The 18,333-nt window shown below is 39.4% G+C and overlaps 1 protein-coding gene across 1 annotated transcript; it reads right to left on the reverse strand.

Moving 5' to 3' along the window:
* Positions 1–248: 248 nt before the first annotated feature.
* On the reverse strand, positions 249–13,806 carry LOC129769905 (O-acyltransferase like protein-like). The gene is made up of 9 exons (XM_055772441.1): positions 13,516–13,806; positions 13,310–13,453; positions 2,147–2,327; positions 1,981–2,079; positions 1,720–1,913; positions 1,119–1,663; positions 876–1,026; positions 633–819; positions 249–556 (listed from the first exon to the last, which is right to left on the reverse strand). The coding sequence occupies exons 1-9, from the start codon at positions 13,702–13,704 to the stop codon at positions 282–284; spliced, it is 1,965 nt and encodes a 654-aa protein (XP_055628416.1). The 5' UTR covers positions 13,705–13,806; the 3' UTR covers positions 249–281.
* Positions 13,807–18,333: the final 4,527 nt, after the last annotated feature.

An 18,333-nucleotide genomic window follows, 5' to 3' on the forward strand; every position in this document is an offset into this window, starting at 1 on the left:
GCCTCTCTATGCGACGAGAGAGTGATCAGAGTCGATATTTGGTCACGGAAAGGTACAAACGCAGCAAAGTTTGTCAGCCTCAGATTGTCCTCATCGCCCGATGACAGAACGGAAGAATTCCAATTTCCCAACCCGTGCATTCGGTGATATCTTAGAATTGTTACAGATATTACATTGTAGAACATATCGCTAGGGTGCAGCACTACGAGAAGCGATTCGGACAAATTAAACAACAAATAAAAAAGAAATAAAATGTTTGTACAAATTTATTAGAAGCTTTACTATTCTACTTTATCCTTCCGTTGTCTAGAAGACCATTCATTTAGAATTAAACTACACGGTTGCTCAATGCAAAAGTATACAACAACCCCGACTAAATACGAAACAATGACTAGAACAAGAAATAGTAAAGTCATACTTTGCAGTGACACCTCCGGCATTTCATCCAAATAGTTCAACAGCACCCTTAGCACAGGAACATGTACAATGTATACGCTGAAGGATAGCTTCCCCAAACTAGTCATCAACTGGGAGCTAAGAACTCTCCGTATTACGCCTGAAACGATGTGCAAACACATTCATAACAATAAGCTGATCAATCTGAGTTCCATCATTTCATCATTGTAACATACCTGGTGGTTTTCTGAAGTTTTCTATGAAGCATACACTTGCCAGCAAGATACTGCAGTTGTTATAGATCACAAAGTGCAGAGTGGTCCACCAAGACGGGCGACTAATTTCATATTGATAAAACGAATAGACTGGTAACAAGCCAAAAATCATTACAGGAATGGACAGTTTCTTCACCAGGTTATAAAACTACAATGAATAAAAAAAATAATTATGATGTTTTTTAAATAATAAATAAGACCCACCTTCGAGTGGTCGAGATTCAGATTGCCGTGCCTCGTCTGGTGATACAAATATCCAATGATTATTCCAGCGATGCAAGCGTTGGCGTTTGTGTACCCCGGTGTGTAGATATTTGTGAACCATTTTGTATTTACCAATAATAATTGAACATCACTAAAAAAATCCAAGTTATTCCATACATTTATTGAAAGGAACATAACAAAATAACGACTTTAAATTTGACCAGTTGAATAAAACAAACCTACCTTAATCTAATCGGTATCGAGGATTCCAGCTGCATGAAGTGCACCAAACTTGCTGAAAGAATCATTGATAATGCTGTAACTATCGATAGCAATGGTTTCGAGATCCCGGGATACTTCCACAGGATAGCCAACAGTAACAAGGCTATGGTGAAAAGTTGCAGATCTGCTCCAAGGTACCACCCGTGAAGGAAACAACGTTCCTCATTGAGTGGCAAATTATTCACGAACAAGACGTTCCTCCACCAATTCCTCCTACAAAATTCCTGTTCCAGAACTAGAGACTTGTATCCGTAGCGTCCCAGTTCCAATCCAGGAACTCCAGCAGTGCCCAGGACCGAAAAAAGGAGGAAGAAGTAGTAAACTGGTGTGATGCGAATCAGCCGGTTGATGATCTTCGAACGGAAATAGCCGTTTTCGAGCTGAGGCTTGCGTTGTATGTCCTTGAAGAAGCTGACACTCAGCAGCAGAGAGCTGATGACGAAAAAGGTCTGCACACTAAATGGCGCCGCAGATGCGAAATTCAAAACTAGCGGATTTAGCAGCAACTGGAAGAATGGTTGAGGATTGTTTATTCGAAATAACAAAATTCTAACAAACTTACCATTTCAACAACTTCAGGGTTTTCCAACGGAATTAAAGCGCATACTACTAAACAATGTACAATCAATACGTAGGTACTAATGAGCACTCGTAATCCATCAATATATCCGAAGTCACGATATACTTGAGAATCAGGTTGTTTCCTCAATTGCCTCCAGTTTCGCTGAACAGAAAACGATGTCACGATAATGTGTTCTGAATAAGCAATAAAACACATTACACATTTCATTCACAACAGTGAACTTTGCCCCAAAAGTGTTACCTTTCCAGTGATCTTTTCCAAGCCAATCAATCGCGTTGGCGCCCAGAAGGGCTCCAATCAACGTCAACACTATTATTCCAAATGTGATCTTTAACCAGTCTGAAAAAAGAAAGCCAAACAAACAACTCTTGCCGAGCATTCGCGTGCAATCTGAGCAATGACGTACCTGAACCCTTTTCCACCCCTGGAAGTTCATTGGAGGTGCAGTATTCGATCTCGGAGTATGCGTTTGGGGCGACATTGTAATTACGCTCTAAACGCTTGTTAATACAAACGTTCAACAAGCGGCTGTACCGATGACTCAGGCGTTCTGCGTCCGCTGGCCATGATTCCGAAGGGAAAGCATACTTTTCGAGTGGATTTTGCAAAGAAAATATAATGATTAGCTTTGATGGCTGTGGGGTACATTTGATGATTGATGCCTTATGTCAATCGTGCGTTGATATGGGGAGTGTTTATGATGAAACTTCCACATATATATTCAAGTAATCCTCACAAGTTTGGGGGATTCATATGAACGGCAACGAAATTTGTTTGTGTCACATTTACCCGAATACCTTTCACCAGAAACACATTTACCCAAAGCTCATTTACCCGAATGTAATATATATTCGAATGACAATCAACCGAAAGTAACAAATACCCGAAGGCAATATTCACCAGAATGAACATTTACCCGAATGCGATATTCACCCGAATGTGTAAAATATCAGAATACGACATTTATCTGAATGGAAAATGTAATCGATTGTAACGTTTACCCGAATGAAGAAGGAAAAATTCCTGGAGACTTCGCTGTGTCATTTTTATAAATTATTGAAGGCACAATTAACATGTCTACTTTTCTTTCGGAATGGCCCTTAAAGGTTAAGAGATCATTTAAAAATGAACACTGGCTATGGAAATTTAGAAAATTAAGCAGGTAATTTCAAAATGAAAATTATAAAATATAAATGCCTTGAAACGTAGTGGTAACATCCATACCTCTCACGCAGAGATCACGAGTTCAATTCTCACTCCCGACATTCTTCCAAAAATGGAAGTAAAAGTGACAAACCAGCCGAAATGTGTTGAAAGTCACTATAATAGAGAATTAAAAAAATGCCTTGAAAATGTGAAAAAAATTGGTAAGAAAAAAAATGCCACTCATGTATTAACGACACCGCAACGCAATTATTACCATGAATTTATATTGTCGTAATGAAATTTATTCTAAGGTCAACGTAATGGGGACAAAGTCCTCATCTAACGAGTAGAAGAAAACGAGGCGGTTCCAAGCCGGCCAGGTGACGCAATTCGAGTTGGCCGCCGATCTACCGCCGAAAGCGGCGGTCTCTCGCAAGCAAACCTGTGTTCCTCCGATTCGACATATTTTACGTAAAGGTAAAACTGGTAAAACTGCAACGAAGGCCACCGAAAAAGTTCGTGTACTTTATGGACCCGATACTGTAACGATTCGCACAGCACAGCGTTGGTCTGATCGATTTCGTTCTGGTGTAGTGGCTGTCGAAGATACACCCCGTACTGGTAGGCCAAGCGTCGTGGAAACCGATAAAATCGTCGAAATCAACCAAGTAGACCAGCATGTGAGTACGATTGGCCAGGGACTGGGTATAGACCATAAAACCGTTTGGAACCATTTGCATTTGCAGAAGATTGGATTCCAAAAAAGCTGGATGTATGGGTATCACACGAGTTGACATAAAAAAATCTTTTAGACCGAATCAACGCCTGCGATGCACTGCTGAAACGGAACGAACTCGACCCATTTTTGAAGAAGATGGTGACTGGTGATGAAAAGAGGATCATGTACGACAACCTGCAGCGAAAAAAGTCGTGGTCGAAGCGTGGTGAGCCGGCCCAAACCATCGCCAAGCCCGGATTGATGGCCAGGAAGGTTTTTCTGTGTGTTTGGTGGGATTGGAAAGGAATCATCCACTATGAGCTGCTCAACTATGGCCAGACCCTCAACTCAATAAGGAGGGGGGTTTTATAAGGGGAGGATAATGAAGTTGCCTTCTAAATGGCAACAAGTTTGCGAACAATACGGCGCATATTTGACTTAAATTGGATAATTTTAAGTATGTTAAATAAAGCGTCAATTTTCGATCAGAAATACGACATTTCTTCTTCCCCAACCCTATAAAGGGTGTGTCACATCAAATTTCATCACGGAAAAAACGCTGTAGAAATTCGCCCAGTAGACCGATCCTTTTGAAAATTTTAGACAGTAAAATAAAAACTATTAAACAACTTTTGGCATTTTCTTTTTATTCATACTTCGAGCCCAAGCCCGTATGCTCACACCTTCCTCTTTACCCCGTCCATAAGGTTCTGTACAACGTCAGGTTGTAGTTTTTTTGAACAGAAATCCATTTTCTCTGGAAGTCCGCCTCCGATTTGACAACTTTTGGGTTCTTCCGGAGGGCCTGCTTCATAATCGCCCAATATTTCTCTATTGGGCGAAGCTCCGGCGCGTTGGGCGGGTTCATTTCCTTTGGCACGAAGGTGACCCCGTTGGCTTCGTACCTTCGTACCTTCGTACCTTCGTAACACGTCCTTTGAATAGTGGCACGAAGCGAGATCCGGCCAGAAGATGGTCGGGCCCTCGTGCTGCTTCAATAGTGGTAGTAAGCGCTTCTGTAGGCACTCCTTAAGGTAAACCTGCCCGTTTACCGTGCCGGTCATCACGAAGGGGGCGCTCCGCTTTCCGCAAGAGCAGATCGCTTGCCACACCATGTACTTTTTGGCAAACTTGGATAGTTTCTGCTTGCGAATCTCCTCCGGAACGCTGAATTTGTCCTCTGCGGAGAAGAACAACAGGCCCGGCAGCTGACGAAAGTCCGCTTTGACGTAGGTTTCGTCGTCCATTACCAGGCAATGCGGCTTCGTCAGCATTTCGGTGTACAGCTTCCGGGCTCGCGTCTTCCCCACCATGTTTTTCCTTTCGTCGCGGTTAGGAGCCTTCTGAACCTTGTATGTACGCAGGCCCTCCCGCTGCTTGGTCCGCTGGACGAATTAACTTGACAAATTCAGCTTATTGGCGACATCCCGGACCGAACTTCTCGGATCACGTCTAAACTGCTTAACTACGCGCTTGTGATCTTTTTCACTGACGGAGCATCCATTTTTGCCGTTCTTCACCTTCCGGTCGATGGTTAGGTTCTCGAAGTATAGTTTTAATACTCTGCTGACCGTGGATTGGACGATTCCCAGCATCTTACCGATGTCCCGATGTGACAACTCCGGATTCTCGAAATGAGTGCACAGGATTAATTCACGACGCTCTTTTTCGTTCGACGACATTTTTCCAAATTTACGAAAAATTGACAGTGAAGCATGGCCAACGTGATCTATACACTCTTATCTGAATATAAGCGAAAGCTGAAGATATAATTCCTAAAAATTAAATTTCTACAGCGTTTTTTCCGTGATGCAATTTGATGTGGCACACCCTTTATATTAGGCTGTCAAACAAGTCCTGCGGTGTTTCCGCGAGGTGTCGTTGTAAGAGCGTAGTTCTAGTTGTATTCATTGTATCAAGTCATACTATAGCTTGTTGGAAAGGTATTTTTGCGCGCTATAATATAGTCCTTGACAGTGTTTTGTTTAGTTTAGTCGTTCGTGAGTTATAGTGTCGCAAATATGGAGCAAAATAAAGAGAAAATCCGACATATTTTACAGTACTACTATGACAAAGGCAAAAATGCATCTCAAGCTGCCAATAAAATTTTTGCAGTTTATGGACCCGATACAGTTTCCATTTCCACCGCACAACGATGGTTTCAACGTTTTCGTTCTGGTGTAGAGGTCGTCGAAGATGCGCCACGCTCTGGAAGGCCTGTCGTCGAAAATTGCGACAAAATCGCTGAATTAGCCGAGAAAGACCGGCATAGTAGCAGCCGTAGCATCGGCCAAGAGCTGGGGATAAGTCATCAAACCGTTATTAACCATTTGAAGAAGCTTGGATTCACAAAGAAGCTCGATGTATGGGTGCCACACACGTTGACGCAAAAAAAACATCTTTGACCGTATCGTATTGCAACAAAATCGACCCGTTTCTGAAGCGGATGGTGACTGGCGATGAGAAGTGGGTCACTTACGACAACGTGAACCGCAAACGGTCGTGGTCGAAGCCCGCTGAAGCGGCTCAGACGGTGGCCAAGCCCTCATTAACGGCCAGGAAGGTTCTGCTGTGTGTTTGGTGGAATTGTCAAGGAATAATCTATTATGAGCTGCTTCCCTATGGCCAAACGCTCAATTCGGACCTGTACTGCCAACAACTGGACCGCTTGAAGGTAGCATTCATGAAGAAGAGGCCATCTTTGATAAACAGAGGCCGCATTGTCTTCCATCAGGACAACGCCAGGTCACACACTTCTTTGGTGACGCGCCAGAAGCTCCTGGAGCTCGGATGGGAGGTTCTTTTGCATCCGCCGTATAGTCCGGACCTTGCACCAAGTGACTACCACCTGTTTTTTTGTCCATGGCGAACGAGCTAGGTAGTCAGAAGTTAGCCACAAAAGAGGCCTGTGAAAATTGGCTATCCGAGTTTTTTGCCAATAAGGAAGCGAGCTTCTATAACAGAGGTATTATGAAGTTGGCATGTCGTTGGGAACAAGTCATCGAACAAAACGGCGCATATTTGACTTTTTTTTTTTATCTTCGCTTATTTTTCGTCGGCCTATTTCCGCCACTTTAGTGCCAATCACCGACATCAGGGAGGCGACTCCACCTGTTCCTACCTATCAGACTCAACAACTCATGAGCCGGGCCAACTTCTTTTACTTCCGCTCCGAAGGAAGACGTAACCAGAGATTTTTCGCCTCAGAAAATCCCAACGACGCCAGCTGGGATTGAACCCAGGCCGATCGGATTGTGAGGCTGTTACGCTAACCATACAACCACTGGCGCCGTCTATATTTGACTTAAAACAGATGATTGTAACTAATTTTATGAACAAATGAAAATTCAAAAAAAATACCGCAGGACTTTTTTGACAGCCTAATATACCCGAAGGTAACATACGCCAGAGTGAACATTTACCCGAATGCGATATTCACCCGAATGCAACATTAACCCGAATGTGTAAAATACCAGAATACGACAGAATTTATCTGAACGTTTACCCGTATAGAGACGGAAAAATTCCGACAAATCAGATTATGAGTTTTGTCGAATCTCCTGTTCATAAATAAGATTAAACCGAAACAACATGAGAGAGCAACAAAAATACGAAGTAAAATGAAAAAAAGATAATGAGGAAATTTGAAATGATGCTGAAGACTTCGCTGTGTCTTTTTTAGAAATTATTGTAGGCACAATTGACATGTCTACTTTTCTTTACCGTATTGCCCTTTAAGGTTAAGAGATTATTTAAAAATGAACACTGGCTATGGAAATTTAGATAATCAAGCAGTTAATTTTAAAATGGAAATTATAAAGCATAAATGCCTTGAAAATGTGAAAAGAATTGGTAAGAAAAAATATGCCACTTATGTATTAACGTGCGGTGTCGCAATTATTATCATGAATTTATATTGTCGTAATGAAATTTATTCTAAGGTCAACGTAATGGGGACGAAGTCCTCATCTAACGATTATAAGAAAACGAGGCGGCTCTAAGCCGCCCAGGTGACCCAGGTGAAATATAGGACGGCCGGCATACGTTTGCCTGGTGCATTACGTTTGCTCGGTTAGTTTTAGCCTTGAGTTATAACATTCATATTTATATGCAAAAAATGACACGGTATTCGTTTGACCTTGTTTCTCGTAAATGCTCTAGAATCTCGTTGTGTTTAAATATTGCTCTTTTATCTCCTTTCAACGCATTATATGTCTTTTTTTTTGCGAGGGGATACGTCTAAACTTTTAATATACGGGCCTATTTTAAAGTTTCGGGTGGAAAAAGTGAAATATTTTGAATGAAGGATGGATATTGATTCCGAATACAATTATATTATATTAATAATTAATACAATTATTTTTTTTATCTGCGATATATATAATGCAAATAGTAAAATAAGTGACCAATAAAAGAGGTCGATTTTACTCGTATATGCTTTCTAATGCAGCATAAGCAGCATTTCTCTACTCCATTCAAGTCTAGAGTAAGCTTGCATGGAATGACTTCTGGGAATATTGTTCCTGTGCCCATTCACGTGCCGCTCGGAAAATCACGTTGCATCGAAGCGCGATTCACAGATAATAGAAGGGCGGAAGATACAACATACGTTTCATCTCGTTTCCACCGTGAAGTGTATTCGAAGTGTATTCGAGAATCAGGCCACTTGTTTCCACTTCACGGTGTATCCGCCATGACAACGGTACAGTTTCGACATCTTAGTACGAAATTAGTTTTCCACTAAAACTTATATAAAATTATCATCAGATACAATTTTTATAAGAGATTTTTTTACCACTAGAATAAAGCAAAGTTTTCCATTCATATTGAACACTTATTTGGTACGGAGAAGTTAATTTGCATTCATGATTTCTATTTTAAAGGTGTTCATTCTACCTGAAAACCCATTATTATCTTTGACGCTTTACCAACTCGTAAAACGTAGTTCAATGGCGTGCCATTCATAACAAAGCCGTCTGTGTTGAGTGCTGTTCACCATTTTAAAGGTATTCAAAGGTTTTGAAGGCCCAAGAAAAGGCAATATTCTGAAAAAAGCCTAAATTATGAATAGATCAATATGATTACAGTAAACTCAAGCAATGAGAAATGCAACATCTACTTGAAAAATCGATTTTTTCCATTCAAAAATGGTGATTTCTAAAACCGGACAAACCATGATCAGAGATGGATGATTATAATCTCTTTTTCTCTTTGAAGAAAATCGTTAAACAAACATAATAAAATAACGCAATTTGAACGCCTTATAGTATCAGCAATCAATCAGACATGATTTAGGGGTGACCCAAAGCGCTCACAAGCTCGACAATTTTTTGTGGGACTGGTCAGGTTAGGGATATGGATATGAGGTATCGTTGTCTCAACCGACGGTTGCCCCACGATTTAGTTGTTTTATATACATTTTAGCTAACCCGGCAAACTTCGTCCCGCCCAAAATTTATTTTTCGTTATCACATCCACGTTTTCTTACTAAGCGCACGTTCATGGGTCCAAGCGCAGAACTGTTTATTGATTGTTCTTCTAATGTACCTTTTAAAATTATTTTTTACTATAAAACTTCAGTACAATATCAGATTATTTTCAGACACAATTCTCGTGCAAGATTTTTCATCCACATGCAAATAACATGTTTCTCCGTTACATGGAATAAATTTTTGATACAAAAAATATGATAGAATAAAGACAGCCCTAAATCGGACAATTCCTTTCTCGAGTTTTGCTCTTATTAACACATTCGGCGATCCATTTTTATTTGTGTAGATAGAAGAAGATATAGGAGTGCCTTTTATCACATTAAAATCCATTTCCACTTTCGATCAAAGATCAATTTCGTTAGCACAAACATAAAATGGACTAACAACGCTTGTCACTATGTAATTGTAGGGAATTGGGAATTCAATTATTTAAATTTTCCCATTTTCCTTCAGAGCTTTCCGAAAATTTTCAATTGTCATGTTTTGTTGGGATATGTTTGGTTGAAATATGTGTAATATTTTTATGAGACCCCCTCTCTATTCCAGAGGAGGGAAGAGTTTCATACCATCATAGAAGCATTTATCGTACCCAAAAACCCTCACATCCCAAATTTGGCTCCATCAGCTTGATTAGTTCTCGAGTTATGCAGAAGTTTGTGTTTCATCTGTATGGCAGACCCCTTCCCCTTAGAGAGGGATAGGTGTGTCGAACCACCATAGAAACCTTTCATACCCCCTAAAACCTCCACATACCAAATATGGCTCAGTTTGCTTGATTAGTTCTCGAGTTATGCAGAAATTTGTGTTTCATTTGTTTGGAAGCCCCCTTTAGAGTGGGGGGAGGAGTGTCGAACTACCATAGAAACGTTTATCGATCCATAAAACCTCTATATGCTAAGTTTGATTTCATTTGTTTAATTAGTTCTCGAGTTTTTCAGCAACTTCCCCCCCCCCCTCTTTAGAGAAGGGAAAGGAGTGTCAAACCACCATAAAAACATTAATTGCTCCCAAAAACCTTCATATGCCAAATTTGGTTCATTTGCTTCATTAGATCTCGAGTTATGCAGAAATTTGTGTTTCATTTCTATGGCAGCCCCCCCTTGAAAAGGTGGGAGAAGTGTTGAACCACCTTACAAATGTTTCTTGCCCCCTAAAACCTCCACATGCCAAATTTGGTTCCGTTTGTTTGATTAGTTCTTGAATTATGCAGAAATGTATGCTTCATTTATATGGCAATCCACACTTACACCACCCCCCTCCCCCCTTAATGAGAAGGAAGGAGTGTCTATTCTCGATAAAAACATTTCGTGTCCCCTAAAAGCTCCGCATGCCAAAATTTGGCTCCATTTTCTTGATTAGTTTTCGAGTTATACAGAAATTTGTGTTTCACTTGTTTGGAAGCCCCCTTTAGAGAGGAGGAGGAGTGTCGAACTACCATAGAATCATTTATTGCACCCGAAACCATCCACATGCCAAATTTCGTTTCATTTGCTTGGTTAATTATTGAGAGAGAGCGGGTGAAGAGGGAGGTGGAGTGTCCAACCACCGTAAAAAACATTTATTGCACCCCAAAACCTCCACATGCCAAATTTGGTTTAATTTGCTTGATTAATTCTCGAGTTATGCGTTGTGTTTCATTTGTATTGTACAACTAGTGGGTGAATGACGAGAAAACTATTTCTCGATGTTCTGGAACATTTGAAAAAGGTAGCAAAAAGCAGCGTAAACGAATCAGTTTTGCTATTGCTCGACAATCACAAAAGCCATTGCACTTTGGAAACAATCAATATGAAAAATAAACAGTAAACAAACAATTAAATATTGCCGAGAAAATGGCATAATTCATGTATCCTTTCCACCTCATTGCACTCATCGCTTACAGCCGCTGGATGCTTCAGTTATTAGGCCTTTCAAGCAAAAGCTCTCAGTTTCCCAGAACGATTGGCTATTGAAAAACTACGGCACGGGCCTACACTGATTCTTTCACCTCGAGTTATATCCCAACTGGATTCAAAATTACAGATTACTATCCATTCTCAAGAAACTTTTTTTTTTCAGACAAGGATTTTGAATGCTCAAATGATCGGAGCGGAAGTAGCAACTAACTCATCAGGTAATACAACAATGCTGCAAAACATTCAAGAAAATACTGGTAAACAGAAGAATGCAGAAAATGCTGGAAATAGGAGGAAACGGAAAAAAATTGTTGATAGAGACAAAATTTTCATTAGGCTAGCTAAGTTTTTTGCGTTTTCCGAAACTGCTCCATAAAGGGCACATTCGGACAAAAAGGTAGTTTTCAAAAATTGGTTTCAAATTTTACACCATGCAGGTTGAGCATGGTGTAAAATTCACCTCGAGAGAGGTTTGCGAAAATCTACTGTCTCAGTGCTTTTTCACTAATAGAGGTAAATACGGAAAATGAGAGGTATAATGGAACTATCTTCAAAATTCTATCGTTCAAACGATAATCAAATTGGCTCATTCTGATTATGCTCATAATTCAAGTTTAAAATTATAATTATATGGCAATTATAAAATAATGGATTTATGTATTCTCAACACAATATTATAGTTCTTGAGGACCTTGAAGTTTAATACAGTGATAGACATTTGTTTAGCCGCACTTGAAAAAAAACTTGAAGCACTTACAAAACAACCAGGAATGTTCTTTTTATCGGGATACTTATTTACTGTAGTGGTAGTATATTTAAGTCAATTTTATTCAAAGGACGTGCGTCACAATCTCACACACACACAAGGCGACATCGGTGGATATAAACATTCAAACGTCGTTTTTCCGAGGCATACGTTTAGCCGCAGGACATAAAAATCGAGTTTTCGCATAATCACTAAGCTTGTATCTGCGTATTCTATTGACGGAAGAGGGGCGGGAAATAATAAAGATATTCAGTGAACAAAAGTTTTCTAGTCGCTCGCTAGTCTGTCGATCTGAGAAAGTGGTACTGAATTTACTCAAATAGTGCCAGAAATATGGGATATAACGACCAACAAATGGGAACACCAAAGTTACTTTGCGTCTTAAAGGTCGAATAAAACACGAAGCAACCAGGAAACGATGTCCTGCTCACACATTAAGGCAGAATTGGTTGTTCCAGTAACGAAGAGGCATATTGCGCGCATCTTGAATAAGTCACCAAACATCATGTGGAAGAAACTTCAAGGGAAGCCGAATCTGACCGCCACCCATAAGCAGAACCATTTAATTTTCGCCTGGCAATCCATGGAATGGAAACTAGAATGAATAAATGTTGTATTTTCCGGCGAAAAAAATTTCAATTTGGATGGTCCGGACTGTTACTGTTGCTATTGGTACAATTTAAGTCAACGGCATGTCGTGAGATCGAAGCGAAACTTTGGGGGCGGAAGTTGGACAGTGTGGGGACCCGTTTCCTATCACAGCAAGCTTCCCATTTGTTTCATTTTCACCCGAATGAACTCCGAAAAGTATCTTCAATTACTGGAGGACGTTTTGATTGACCATATTGAGAATATCGCTACCGAGGATGTTGTTTTTTCAGCAGGATTATGCATAGATCTACATTTCCAAGCAATCGAAAGCATGGTTTGCCGAGAAGGACATTCCGCCTGCTTGCAGTCGATTGCATTCCCATAGAGAACCTATGGAGAATCTTGACCGAGATGGTCTATGCAAACGGATAACAATTTGACAACATTTCCAGTCTCAAGGCAGTAATTCAGGAGTGTTAGCTATAATCAATATGGCAACACTTTAAAAGCTGTCTGACTCGATGCCAAATCGAGTTTTCAAAGTGAAATGAAGGAAATTGAGGTGGACATACTAAATATTAGCTACCGATTGGACTCGAAATTTGCCGCACAAATTTTCTTTTATTGAAATTTTAGGATGCGGCTAAACGAATGTCCACCCTGATTCCACATATTTGAATTACTTAGAAAACAAAAAGTGTATTTATACTTTTTTTTTTAGAATGAATTCGATGAAAATAAACAATAATAGTCTTTTATGAACAAAACTGTACAAAGAATTGACTTATTTTTAAAAATATTGTGGAAAAATGGGGTGCGGCTGAACGAATGTCTACCACTGTACTCTCGAAAATCGCATGTAGATAAATGCTTGTGATAAGCATCAACATGTGCAGTTACGACACACCTTATAATCAAGAATGCAGAAACCACAAAATATGTTGAAATTAACCATACTCACCGTATAATTGATGGCAAATTTCGGCTGATACAACCGTTGACGATCCTTCTCGCTCAGTGTGGCAAGCTCCCGTTCGCATTCCGGTACGCAGATGCCCCAATCCAGCACATTGTGCCGAAAATTGGACACTATTCGGTTGGATTTCTGTTGATTTCAATATCATCGCTCAACGACTGACAGAACAAAACTACACTTTTCAAACTTACAATTGGATCCGTTTCCGTTTCGAATATCACTTTAGCATAGCAAAACACTCCAGGAAAATTCTGCTGGCGACACTTCTCATAGTTGTCGAATTTGAATAACGGCGGAATCAATCTGCCACTTCCGGATGCTACCGTTGCACACGTTGCCAGTGCTACTACTAGCGGTAAAACTATCCGATTGGAAAACATCTCGAGTAAACTGAACCAAATTCGTCGGGACCTTAGGTATAACTAAAGTCAGCCCTAACAAATTCGAGACTGGTAACGTAGCGCCTTTCCACCGCTAATAAATGCGGCGTGTCACAAAATGATCCGCGGGAAGCGTGTGCTTATAAGAGACACTCGATCATTAGATGATGTCGCAGTACACAATAACACAACGTAATGTATCATCGCGGGAGTAAATATCTCAACAGGTCAAGTTCAACGCAACACGCTGATAGAATTCAACTGAAGTTGAATAATGTCAACCTATATCACACGTTTCGTTTCAGATTTTGTAGCAATCAGCTGATCTGCTTATTTGGTTTACATTTCGTTAACGAGCAGTAATTTAAATAATCACTATATTCACATTTACGTGGAAATCGTGAAGAATCATTTCACCTGGTTGAAACTGTATTCTGGGTATGATCCCATGATCCCATGCAGCTGTGCCATACAGGACGGGAAGTTTTCGGCTGTAATTCCCGTTCAGTGCGGAAGTTTGGCGATAAAGATTTTATTCTGACTTGCACTAGTGCCTGCAAGACCGTTCGTTTCGGAACTTTTATCACCCGGAAGGTTTTTTCACGGTTCCCTGAGTCCATCTTTGGAGTTGATGATTGAATTCAACTGTTCAATTTTTGTTCTGTGTCATAATTTATTGTTGCTAAAATCGATCAGGAAATGAATAAAAAATATTCTCAATCTTGTTGCGTTCCGAGGTAAAAAAAATCCAAATTACATAGGGCCACTAGTGAGACCGTACAAGCAGTCATAATATTTGCTCTAGAAGACACTGGAAATGTAGAGTGCTTTATCCAGATGCTGTTACAGCATCACATTAGTCTGGGCCCTTTCACACTACTTAATTCCGAGAAGCGAGAGGGCTGACTCACTAGCAAAGATGGGTGTGGAATGAAATTCGATTCATTAGTCCCTCGGCGTACCATTTTTCGAAATGGGCCGGTGGCTCCATCCGATTATTCCTATGGTTAACCTAAATCGAGGTTAAATGTCTGGGATCTAATTCGCAATTTATTCCGACTCATACAATCACTGTTCTTTAGGCGCGCTGCTTTCTCGTAGAAACCTCGTATTACCCTCGTAAACCTCGCATTAACCCTTCGCTGTCAGAATTAATTCCTCTTGAAAAAGATTCTCTTATCTTTCCACGCTAATAACATTTTGTTAATATCGAGTACCGTTAGCTATTATTCTTAGAAACACCATGTACATTTGTGAAAAAGTTCACATTAAAATTCGTTTAGAAAAAATGTAAACTATTACATCGTAGAATAAAGTATTTAGTATGATTCCTTGCTGTGGTGGCTGAGAGCAGACAAATGACTGCAAAGGGTTAATCTATGCGTTTGTGGAGAAGTTTATTACGACGTCAAGCATGTTGACTGGTTCTGTGAGGTTTATTGGTAATTTAAATTTTTACAACATTCAGTTGACAAGTTACAGTGTTAAATGGCACAAAAATTGTAATTTCCAAAACAAAGAAGAAATTTGAATTTTGCTTTTAACATGTTGAGCTCCGGATTGTTCTTGCTACGCTTTCCATTCAGCCCGCATCAAGAGTATTTTCACAATATCCAGCTTCAATAGATACCCCACAACGGTCTGCTAATGTGATCGTTTTGGAGACCAGATAGCTGCTTCCGTTATCGGTTCGACTGTCAGGTCAGTTAACCGCACTATGTAAATATAAAAAATTTGTGACATGTTCCGGGTAATTTGATTCAGAACTCAGCAAAATTCAACACCCAAAGGCTGTTATTTTACCATCGCTTATTTACCATCAATCACTCGCTGATTTAGCACCCTGTAGTTTCTCTTGACATATATTTTCTACCTTAATAGTTTGAATATGCATTTCAAAGGCAGACGAACTGACGAACTGCGTGATGAGAAATAGGTTTCAGGTTTCCCGAAGATAACTTTTCACCGTCGCGATTTAATTTAGCCACATACTATAAATAACAGAATATTTAGCCAGTCCAATCGTGTTAACAGGTTTTCCTTTTCAGGATACCTAAAGATAATCTCTGCCGCATGTTATGACCCATCAGATTTTCGGAATTTTTTTTCGTCGAGTACCGTTTACATAATCACATCACTTACCTCAGTGAATTCTGATTCTTACCTCTCCACACTCACAACTACCCTTTCCATGATAATCGCAAGGGAAGCACGCTATAGAGGCGACCCTTCTGGCTGTGAATATCATAATAACATTCCTTCCCTTCCCCTGGTGATTGTTAGGACGCAGCCGGCATCGTTATTGACTATTTAAAACTCGATTCACCGAAACTTGCACAGTGAGAAATATTTGCTACTCCCGAAAATCATTCAGTCATTCAGTGTATTTTAATTTAATTATGTGTGTTTTATTATAAAAAATAGGCAAACAAAATTATTAGGCCTTTTACGATGAGTGATTACTTTCTAGTCGAATTTCCGACTTTTTTCTTTTCATATGATAAATATCTTCAGGTGCGGGGACCGACACGAATTACGAATTGCAAAAGTTACGAATCGTTCAATCTGAGAGTACGCATAGCATTCTGAATTTCTGGTACAATTTGATGAAGGGCTCCTCTAGTTTACTCCAAACTTTGGTCGATCGGCTAAAAAAACCAATGAACGCATCAATATGAAACGTTCATATATGTTTCGGGGATATACTAGACTAAAAATTTGTCTACTGACATTGGAACTTACTGCAATATTTACAAAATTACAGATGATTTTCTAAAGCATTATGAAAACACTTTTTTTAATTGATGTTAAAAATGTAACTAATTTTTTTTCATCGAAGCAATAAATCAATCTTGTACAGAATTCAGTAGAGTTTTCAAAACTGCATTTCGATTTTCGGTGCGATCATTTTTTTTATTAAATTATTTATCATCAAAAACGAAAGGGTAATTTTCATTCAAACAGAAATATCTTTGTATGGGATGGTCCTACCGGAACGTTCTAGGATCCAAATGAAAACTGGTTAATAATATTAATTGAGGGACTCAAAATGAAAGGGATGTAAGTGACATCATCGATTTCTCTACATCGGCTCTCTATTTTGGTCATAGCTTAGCTGCAAACTCATTCCATCTCACATCATTGAGTTGATTGGCAAAAATTGCGTTAATCCACAAAATCTTTGAAAAAACAGATAAAATCATTCTTTTATTTCTTCCCGATATTGTTGTTGTACAAACACCAGTACGAAGATATGTACGTAAGAAATTTCAATACTTGAAAGGTGGAACTTTAAAATGATGTATATGGGAAGTAGGGCGTAAGGCGGACATGTTAAGAAGAACTTTAATTGTATCTTTGAAAACTCATGTTTACCAAAACTTGAATGCAGTTTCTTACAATTCAAAATACTTTTCGTTTTCCCAAAATAATCGACCAAATGTTTCACAAAAATGTGTTTTTCGAGGTTTTTTACTGAAATTTAAACAGACCGAAAAGTAGAACTTTTTGGTCGATGCGGGTAATATGAACATATAGTGGGGGTAAAATGGACAGGTTTGTAATATACGACGCGTAGAAGTTTTTCGCTCGTGAGAGGAATAAGTTTATTAAATCAAAGTCTGAACTCATTTCGAATGCCCGTTAAATGATGAAAAATTCGAACTAATTCACCTAGAAGTTATATTGTGTTTTTCAGCAGACCCTCAACTATTTCCTTTTTGGTTACAGTCAGCTTCTAAACAGTCCACATTTAGTGATTCTATTTCCGTTTATAGACGCAGGTCATTCCTTAGTAATGCAATAAACAGACTTTCCACAGTCCATCTCACTCCCACTGGCAACGTCCGTTTCGCCCCATCAGTAATGTCAATTATGTCAATAATTTAATTGTTCATTCACAAATGAAATTGAATTTTGGCCATAGACCATAGACTCTATTCACATTTATTGCCACCTGGCTCGCGCTTTCGCCTTTATCGGAATAAAACCGTAGAATATAATTTATTTTATTTTTCTGGTGTCCATTTGAACGCATGCTCAAGCTGAGTCAAATAATAAAATTGTATAAACTCTCATCTTTCTAAAGTCACATAAGGCGGCTCGCACACCGGAGCAATAAGCAATTAGCAACTGTCAACATGCATTAAGCAATATTATCGCCAATTGGTTTTTCCATTTAATTTTTGTTGATCTCGCACACCGACGCAATACGATATCGCTGTCGCCTTTACAGAGCAATACATGTCGCTAGAAACACTGTGTGTCGGTTGAAGAGCAATTTATCGCCCATATTTTGACAAGTTTCGTACATTAAGCCGATTGTTTGTATAATGTCAGGGGTTTTCATTGCTCTGGTATACGAAGAACAACAAAATAAAGGGTGTGTCACATCAAATTGCATCACGGAAAAAACGCTGTAGAAATTCGCCCAGTAGACCGATCCTTTTGAAAATTTTAGACAGTAAAATAAAAACTATTAAACAACTTTTGGCATTTTCTTTTTATTCATACTTCGAGCCCAAGCCCGTATGCTCGCACCTTCCTCTTTACCCCGTCCATAAGGTTCTGTACAACGTCAGGTTGTAGTTTTTTTTGAACAGAAATCCATTTTCTCTTGAAGTCCGCCTC

Source organism: Toxorhynchites rutilus, chromosome 2 (assembly GCF_029784135.1).
Source record: "Toxorhynchites rutilus septentrionalis strain SRP chromosome 2, ASM2978413v1, whole genome shotgun sequence".
In the NCBI taxonomy this organism is placed as follows: Eukaryota; Metazoa; Arthropoda; class Insecta; order Diptera; family Culicidae; genus Toxorhynchites; species Toxorhynchites rutilus.